This window comes from Varanus komodoensis, unplaced genomic scaffold, assembly GCF_004798865.1.
Source record: "Varanus komodoensis strain SLA01 unplaced genomic scaffold, ASM479886v1 scaffold16, whole genome shotgun sequence".
Lineage (NCBI taxonomy): Eukaryota > Metazoa > Chordata > Lepidosauria > Squamata > Varanidae > Varanus > Varanus komodoensis.
The window spans coordinates 9,761,001-9,770,622 of record NW_025335468.1 but is presented as its reverse complement, the minus strand read 5'-3'; the positions used below and the strand labels follow the sequence as shown (position 1 = coordinate 9,770,622).

The following is a 9,622-nucleotide window of genomic DNA, read 5'->3' as shown; positions in this document are numbered from 1 at the left end:
CCCCCCCCCCCCCCCCCCCCCCCCCCGGCAAAGCAGTAGAAAAGCCTCTCTTAAGACTTACTGGTGGTATGAGCTTCAACCTAAAGCTGTGGTGTTGGCTTTGGGGTTTTGGCTTTCCTCTTTGGCTTTGCCTTCTCGGTGCTGCAATGCAGCCAAGAGCTCTGCCACAGTGGAATGCCTTCCGCAGGTGGAAAGTTTCTGCACTCTGTCTTCTGGCAATCCCTACATCTAGGCCAGTGAGTGGAGCTGAATTAGAGTAATGGAGCGAATAGAGATCTGTGACTAGGGAAAGATTTGCTTTTCAAAATACATGTTCTAATCTGAATGCATCCATGTTGAACTTGTTGGTAAAACCAATGATACAGAGTATTAAACTGGGCTCTTTTACTGTATAGATATATTGATGTGCTTTGGTTGGGACTCTAACCGAAGCTCTTGCATTTTTTAAAGCATGATCTCTTTAGCTATGAGGCTTTGAAAGGTCCCTCGAGTGATTACAAGCAATGGTATGGGATGTTATGATAAAGCTTTTAGGCTTTTGGAACAAAGCTAACACTAACAGTTATGAAAACAAAGACTCAGTGTACAGCTACTGTGAAAAAGGCAAATTCCATACTGGAGATTGTTAGGAAAGGAATAGAAGATACAAATGCTAATATATTAATGCCTTTCTAAAAATCTATGGCACAGCCAGTCTTGGAATGGTGTGTACAGTTCTGAACCTTATACTTGGAGCTAGTGCAAAGCCAGGATGCTCTGGGATGGTGAAACATTGGGGAATTGTCATGGTTTGCTTTCTCACATCTTTCCAGAGGCCTACATGCTATCATCCAGTGGTAATCCTCCCACGCTTTCCCAGGGCTGGCTGCGGTTGTTTTTTAGTTTTTTGGAAGCTCCAACTTTTTTTTCAATGGATAGAAGAGTAAGGCAAACAGTGCCGATTCCATTGGAGTTACAATGTGGTCTTTTTCAACAGGCATGGTTTTGAGGGTACTATCTTCTCAGTGCCTTTTTAGGTAGGTAAACCTAATAAAACCCGCACACTTCAATGTTACCTTTGCAGAAGGTGCATCATGATTGCCTGTTCATTTGTTTTATAATGCAATGCAATGAGGCTGCCATAAGCCTCAGAACTCGGAACGAAGCACAGCTTCTGGGGCCTTCCTCTGGGTGCCAACACCTTGAGAGGCTTGGAGGGTGGCAACTGGGGCAGAGCCTTTTCAGTGGTGGCCCCCCACCTTTGGAATAACCTCCCTGCTGTGGCCCACCTGGTGCCAAATTTGCGCTCATTCAGGGGCCTGACACAATTAGCCAGATGCCTTTTATTTTTGTCTGGGCCTTTTAAATTGCCTTTTAAAGGTTTTTTACTGTTTTTATGCAATTTTAAATTAATTTTAACTCTTGTTAGTTGTTTTTATCTATCACATTTTATTGTTTTATACCTTTTGTAAACCTCCCAGAGCGCTTCACCTATGGGTAGTATAGAAATGTAGTAGTAGCAGTAGTAGTAGTAGTAATAATCCTGTTTAGAACAGGAGAAGGAATGGGTGCTTGCTTTTCCAAACCTAGGCTATTTATTCTGCAAAACTGCAGGATGCAGAGATACTTGGTAACACCCCACCAATTAAAACTACAGAAGAAACTACAGAAGAGTAGTAATTAAGGGTACCAGGTGGACAGAAGATTGCATGTTGTACGTACAAAACTGTTCATGCTGTTGAAAAAGTGGATAGGGAAAAGTTTTCTCCTGTACCACTAGAAACTGGAGTCAGGGCAAAAAGCTGAATGGTGAGTGAGTCTGGATGGGTAAAAGGAAATGCTTCTCCACACAGCTTATTTTTCAACTATGGAATTTTCTACCACAGGGTATAGTAATACAGCTTCTGTGCTGTCTGAAGAGCCTGCTGCTGCCTAATCTTGGAAGCTAAGCAGGGTCAGGCATGGTTGAAATCCGGATGGGTGACTTAAAATGTGAATCACCCTGAGAGCTTTGGCTATGGGCAGTACAGAAATGTAATTAGTAATAATAGTAGGAGCAGTAATGACCACCAATTTGGGCAACTTTAAAAGGGGATTCTATCAATTCATGGAGGACAAGGCGTCTGTATCAGGGGCAGTCTATTTCTCGGTGCTGGTTGCTGGGGTCACATGCAGAAGGGTGCTGTTGCGCGCTTGCTGTATTTGTGGACTTCCTGAGTGGGACTACTGTGGGAACAGACTGCTACGCTGAATAGGTCTTTGGTTTGCTCCAGGATGGCTCTTTGCATGTTTTTATCCAACAATATCTACAGTACACTTCACTGTGTTAAAGGAGTTGGCTTAAATTTATCTATTTTTGGCCAGATAGGAAAATTAAAACAGAAGTGCTAAAATACAGTTAAAACTGGGCTATCCTTGCTCATCTGATCCAATTGTACAAGGAATCAGTCACTGATCTTTTCCTTCTTTCTGAGGGATCCTCTTCTTCAAGATAAACAAAAACAGGGACATATTGACCAACAGCTGTAAATAACCAAAAGATGAGACCCCGAATCTTCTGTATAAGAATCCTCCTATTGTTGGGCCTAGTGTCCGTGTAAGTGGTGTAATGGAAGCACTTATTCCCAGCATTGCACCTAGGTGGAAAAGGTGGAAAAAAGCAATGTTAGCATCAAAATTAATTTTAGGGCCTATTCCAAGATTAATGCAGTCAATAAATCTGTCATTAGCACTGCTAACATCAAGGGACTTGCACCCCAAGGCTAAAGACTGTAGAGCTGGTGCAAACTCACACGCCATTCTGGTACAGAAACTGGAATGCTCCCATCCCCAGAACTTTTCTTACACAGCAAGTTTACTGTTGCTGTTATTATAATTATGTTAATGTTTGCAAGCAATAAACTAAGAAAAAGAAAATAAAGAAAACAAAACCAATTATGCACGTTGCATACAGGACCCTGTGTGTGTGGGGTACAAAGGCTTTACCCCTTTGCTGCAACCTGCCCCCCCCCCCCCCCCAGTCCCCACCCCTGAAGTGACAAGCCCTCAGCATGCACTTGAGCATAAGGAAGAAAGGCACAGCTCCTAGCCATGCCCTCAAGGCCCCTTGTAGTCCGGGTCTCCCTCTGCCTAAGGGGTCGGTCTGGCCTCGTCTGACATAGGGACAGAATCTGTGGAGGGAGCAGATGGAGAAGATGTTCTGGCCAAGCCATAAGCTTCACCTGACCTGAGCATTTCCCTCAATGATGGGCAGCACCTTGCCAAAAGAGTGCCTTAATTTATGTTTCTTAAGACATCTGGAAAACATGGATTTTCTCTGTATATCTCTGGGAACTTCAGGTAACATATAGCTCCGCCCACAACCAGAAATGGGTGCTTCAGCATTTTAAGAGTTGAATTACACTGGGAGTCACTTGCACTGCATTAATTGCTAAAATGGGTGGCATAAATGCAGTCTAAGCTCTTTAAAGTTTTCTCTCCAGTGGCTCTTCCTGTCCTTATTGCCCTACTTTGGAGTCCCACCTCTCCTGACTTTCCAGTATTATTCACATCTTATTTCCACAACTGGGAGCCCACGACTTCCCTCCACTAGACCATACAAGCTGTACTCTTACGTTCAAGGCTGCGACATGCTTCAGTTCGGCCCCCAGTCATCCCTGGTTAAATATAGCACAGATTCCAGGCATGTCTCTGCCAGGAGCCCCCAGTCCTCTTCCTCCACATGCCTCTGTGATTGTTTGGCATACACAGCACTTCTTGAACGGCTCTCCCTCACACAAGGCTGATTCCAGATTTTAGTGAGCCCTGTGGCAAGACCCCGCCAATGGGCCCCTCGTTCAGTGAGCCTCTGAACGAGGACTCTGCAGAGGGTCTGTTCAGTGGGGCCCTGCTAGGTGGTGGGCCCTTTGCTAGTGCCTGATCATGCCAGTCCTTGATGCACGCATATACATGTGTGTGCATGCACACAAACACACAACATGCACAGAGCTGTGTGTTCCTTTTGCACAGTCTTTGCTCCTGGGCCACATTCCCAGGATTTCACTGCTCTTGGGCAGACACTGACAGGCCTTCTGAACGGTGGGTGACCTAATGATCTATGCAAATCTGGCTTGGGATGCGGCCACTGAACTGGCTTTCCTCTGCCGCTGAGGCTGGCCTCTGGGCCCAGGAAGCAGGCAGAGCCACTCCGTTTCCCTCACAAGAGCCCTTTCAAGAAGGCTGGCCCGGCTCCAGCAGCTGCTTTCAACCCCTCCCTCTCAGTTTCTGCATTTTGAGATCAGCCACAGATTCAGAACTGAGAGAGTCATGCATATCCAGACTATAACTCCTACTGGACAAGCAGCTCCAAACTTCATTTTAGTTGTGGATTTAAAATGAGATTCAAGCAAAGAGAACACAGGAATTTCCTTAGAACACAGGAATATCCTGGAATATACCCATGAGCAAAAAGGCAAAATTATTTACACCCCACTTTTCATTCAAGGACCTCAGAAAGGGGTACATGACTTTCCCCCATTTTCATTACAACAATCCTGTGAGGTATGTGACCTAGTGGCCTGAGTCTGCTCAGTCAGCTGTATGGGGATTTGAACCCAAGACTCCCCAGTCCTGGGATGATGCCCTCCCTTACTGAAAATGTTTTGACGGAAGCTTTGCTTCCAGTGGGGTGCATACACATTGGTTTTATCCTATCGTTGCCTCTAGTCAAATGAGATTTTACAGGCTTTTGGCACAGTATAAAAGCCCACAAAAGCTCCTTTACAGAGGTGAAATCAGAATGAGTGTACGTACCACAAATAGTGACCCCTTTGCCAAGTCACTTTCAACATGCAAGAATACCACTGTGTTGTGAGCTGAGTTCTCCTGGCCAGCAGTTAGTCTCACCAGCGCTTCTTGCCAAATGTCTTTATTTTTCATGTAAGTCTCTCAGCATATTCAAAGGGAGATGTTGAACCTTCTTTGGTCCTCTTCACCCAAAGCTTGCTTATGCATCCTTCTGCGCTGTCCCTGCAGGCAGGAGCCCTGTAGAACTGGGCATGCCTTCGCTCCTTCCTCTGAGATCCCAATTCAGCCACCCTATGACTGGACTATCAGGGCCACCTCCTCAGGAGGTCGGAGCTCCCATCCAATAGACTCCCCTTCTCTAAATCTCCTTCTGCAAGATGTTGTTGCTCTTCCTCATTCCCATGGGCAGGCTGACTGGGGCCCATGGCTGAACTAATCTCCCCCACAGCAGGCACAGGCAGGTTCCCAGGGCCTCGGACTGCAGCTGGAGCTGGGCCCGTTCCAACAATCCTCTTGCTAGCAGAGCCTGAGCGATCAAAGCCCGACCTATCAGTGCCATCAAAACGGTCGGCCTCTTGTGCGTGCCCCCAAACGTGCATGCACAACACATTGTTTCTCCCCTGCCTAAGTGAAGAGATGATTCGAATGGGCAGACCCATGTGCCCCCGAAGCTGCCAGCAAGCACGGAGGAATCGCTCACGTGCACCAGCTCTGGATGCTTCAAAGGAGCGAAGCGTTACAGCAGGACTAGGGGACTTCCAGCCCCTGGGACAGGTATGACCCACCGGGGCTTCTCCATCTGGCCCTCCAGTTCTGATTCAAGCACCACCTACCTCCTCTCCCTGTCCTCTGCACCCTCTCTCCAAGCAGAGAAAAGCAGCTGATTGGAGAGAAAAGCTTTTCCTTGATCATCAGTGCTGAGAAATGGAGCTGAGAAATATGCACTCCTCAGCTTGGACCAGCCTGGACAGCGTTAGGGCCTCTGTGAGGACCTCTGGTACAAAGCTGCACAGTTGTGAGAAAAGGGCATGTGGCCTCATGCGCGCAGCTGCTGCAATCATGCATGTTCACCTGGTGGTAGACACACTTGGTAGCTCCAAGATGTGGAGGTGCAGGGTCACATCTGGAGCCCTTATGCATGTGTGCTGCTCCCTGAGAGCCTGGGTGGGGGGATCTCAAGACGCTGATGGGGCCGTACGTCATGTATGCCTGCACCATTCACAGAAATATTAATCACCGGAAACACTGCAAGGTTCTACATCTTCCTTTTCAGCCAACTTGTTCCATAGTGTGAGTCACTGCCTGGCTTGCAGTTATCCTTGCAATACCGACTCTAATGAGCTTTCACCAGCTTGGCAGTTCTGCAACTCCGGGATAGGTTCCCCTTTGTTCCAAGACAAATTATGTGAGATGTGCAGAAACTTTGGACTTGGCATTCTTCCTGCAGAGCTCTAAGGGTTGGATGGTGACAAAAGAGTTCCTTGGCAGAGCCCAGCGATCTTCACAGTTGCCAGCTCACCACTCTTTCCAAGCAGTGAACCAGAACCAAGTGGCGCATCTGGCAGGTTTTGTAAGAAAAGGGGAAGAGGAAGAAAGAAGTTCAGAGCAGGAGCAGGTCTTACCAGTGTCAGAAGCTGGAACGGACTTTGTCAGGAGGATGTCGGTGATGACACCAACAATACTGAAGGAGAGCACCATAAAAGGCACAATGAGGCAGTAATGGAAGACGCTGCTCATCAAGACCTGGAAGGTGGGGGAAAAGCCATCAAGATGTTTAGGATATCAGCAAGAAAATATTCCGAAGTGTATGTATGGATGCAGGCAGGAGGGATCTGTATTCAGGAATACTGTCTTGCTAGCTTCCACAAAGCAAAATGCAGCAAGACAGATCCTTCACATTCACAGATGTGACAATAGGAGCTAATCCAGAGGAGCTGCCCTGCTCTACCCTGATTGCAAAAATTGCACAAGCGGAAGAGAAGCAACAGGGAGAACTACAGAAGGTTGTCCTGGTGATGGAGGTTTATTAAAGCAAGAGGCATCATCCAGGTTCCATAACTCTGGAACAAAGAGCCCTTAACTTTATTAAGTAGTTTAATAAAGATGTTGTTAGGTGGTTTATTATTAGGCTTTTTTTTACAATGGGCAAGCATATTCTAATAAGCGTCAGAGGCATCTATAAATCAGTATAGGCTTTTTGATATTTGAAAGGAGAGCAGCTGTTTCTTCTTGGTCCTAGTATGCTCTTATACAATTTGATTTTTGATTTTCTGGACTTGACACAGAGGAACCTTATTCATTGACAAATTGCTTCTTGAATCCCCACCATAATCAGCAGTGGCCAGGGAAGTGACCTCTTGGACAAACTTCTGGGGGCTGCTGCACAGCCATTGAACGGAGAGGAAAAAATCTGGTCATATTTTTAAGCACTGCATGACAGTGGTGACTGCAAGCTGGTACACAACTCTCGTGCATGCAGATTGATGATGTCAGCACAGGTGTGACTTCCAGAATGCAACTGCACACTTGTACGGTGCAGGCTGTAGTGTCTGTGGCCTCTACCACCACCTTCTGTGGCTTTCCCCCCACCTTTTAATTTTTTTTAAACAGAACATAAATACAATTGAAGTACAAATACATATTCTTCAAAATGTATCAGTAATATTAGCATCTAAATTAACAATAAACACTGTGCACTTGCTCCCCCGGAGACCAGTTGACACTTCCATTTCACTTCATATATTGTAACAATTAACAGTATATAATGTACTTTAATTACACCAATATCCCCTCCAAAAATTAAAAAAATCTTGATTAGGCTTACAGCCATTCTCTTCCATCAGTACATCACACAATCTTCCCATATTCATCATATTTATTTACTTTTATTATCCCTTTTTTATTTCTGTTGTCAATTTATCATTAGCAACCATATTCCATATTTCATTATACCATTCATTCATTTGTATAACCCAATTCAGTTTCCAATATTTAACCACTACTAACCTGGCTGCCATTATCAAATTTAGAATCAATTCTTTCTTAGCTTCATTTATATCCTGATTTTCAATCAACAACAATAATGCAACTCTTGGTGACATTTCTAAATTTATGCCTAGAATTTCTCTAATTTCATTAAACACCATAGCCCATATATTTTGTATATTATCACAGTCCCATCACATAAGTTTACAAATTCCAATCTCTTTTTCACATCTCCAACAGATATTAGAATATTCATCATCAATTTGGTTTAACTTAACTGGTGTTAATACCATCTCCATATCATTTTATATCCATGTTCTTTAATTCTAACCAATATATTCTTATATACTCTTCTATTACAAATATTCTTCCAATCCTAATCTTTTATTTCACCTACATCCATGTCCCAAATTGATTTTAAACTTTTTGTCTGATCCCCTAATTCTATTAATATTTTATAAATTTTACCAATTCTTCCTTTACCTGTATATTCTTCCTTAAACTCACATTCTTTTACAATCATTTCAAATTTTGTTAATTATCTTTCTCTTTGAATTTTTCCTCCATCTTTATCCATTTTTTAATTGAATTAAATTTAATGAATTCAATTTGGCTTCTGCCAATATGCTCCTTAATTGTGTTATATTTTTATCTTATTTTCCAGTCTTTCCATTTATATATTTGATTATTTTTAGTTTATTAATCCAATCCTTTGATTCTATTTTTGGGAATTTCTCCATTTTGACCACTGATGTTAATGGAGAAATTCCTGGCATTAATTGCTGTCTCCATTTTCCCCATACTTCCATCATATTTTTAAAAAAGGGATTTTGAATTCTCTTTACAATCTTTTTATATCCTTTTAAAACCAGTATGTCTCTAAATGATCACCTATTTCCCTTGATTCTTTTAATTCAATATCACTCCATATTAGTTCTTTGCTTTGGGCTATAATCTCTGGGCCGATCTTTAACTGGTTTGCAACCCAATACTTTTTAACATCTGGAATATCCAGCCCTCTTTTTTTTGTGATTCATACCATAGTACTTTACTCACTCTTGCTCTCTTCCCTGCATTACAATGTACCTCCAGTAACCCTGGGGCTTAAAACTATAGGTAGAAATGTGTCTCAACTCTTAAGCTGTCTGGGGTGGCTGACAGAGCCTTCACCTAATTGAATCACTGGCTGCCACCAATCATTAAGATCGTCACAAGTTGCAGAAGAGCTCTGAAACATCACTTACTATTTTGTGGTCTTCACATGGACTTGTGCTACTCTTTGGATTGCACCTGTTCTGCAGCAGACCAATATGGCTGCTTCCCTGCATTTTTAAAGTCTTATTTTAGGATCTCTGCAGTGTGACCACAGTCATTGAACATTGCTGAGATCAATGCAGGAGGCTGCATCAGACCTATTCCCTGTCCCCACCTGGAAAACATCTCAACTGCTTTTTCTCTAGAATAAATGACCCAAGGAAGGCTGCACCAAGCTGAGAATTTGCAAATGTCCCTTTTTCAGAGTAGCATCATACTGCTGCAGAGCAAAACTGTACGATGATCTCTCTCTCTCTCATTCTCTCTCTCTCATTCTCTCTGACACACACACACACACACTCAAACACACACACACACACACCGGGGGGGGGGGGGGGGAGAGACAGAGAGCTTCCTAAGGCTTCTTTTGGTTTTTAAAGCATTGTGGGAAAAAGACTATGTGTCCCATCACATTTGAGCTTCACAAAAACAGGTTAACAGCACAGAAAGCTGTAATGCCCTGTTCAAGGGGTCATGGTTTACCCAAGATAGCCTGTAGTATATATACTAGCAATATAGGAACACAGATAATTAAACCAAAACTTTGCTTATGACATTC

General features: G+C 43.7%; 1 protein-coding gene across 2 annotated transcripts in view; it reads right to left on the bottom strand.

The window, feature by feature from the left end:
* Window positions 1-1,459: 1,459 nt before the first annotated feature.
* The window catches only part of SLC22A18 (solute carrier family 22 member 18), a 79,635-nt gene continuing 71,472 nt past the window's right edge, over window positions 1,460-9,622 (bottom strand). For both annotated transcript variants that reach the window (XM_044425826.1, XM_044425825.1), the window contains exons 10-11: window positions 6,387-6,507; window positions 1,460-2,615 (exon numbers count right to left, since the gene is read on the bottom strand). In XM_044425826.1, coding sequence (XP_044281761.1) covers window positions 2,428-2,615; window positions 6,387-6,507 — 309 coding nt within the window. In that variant the 3' untranslated portion in view covers window positions 1,460-2,427. The remainder of the gene's footprint in view (window positions 2,616-6,386; window positions 6,508-9,622) is intronic.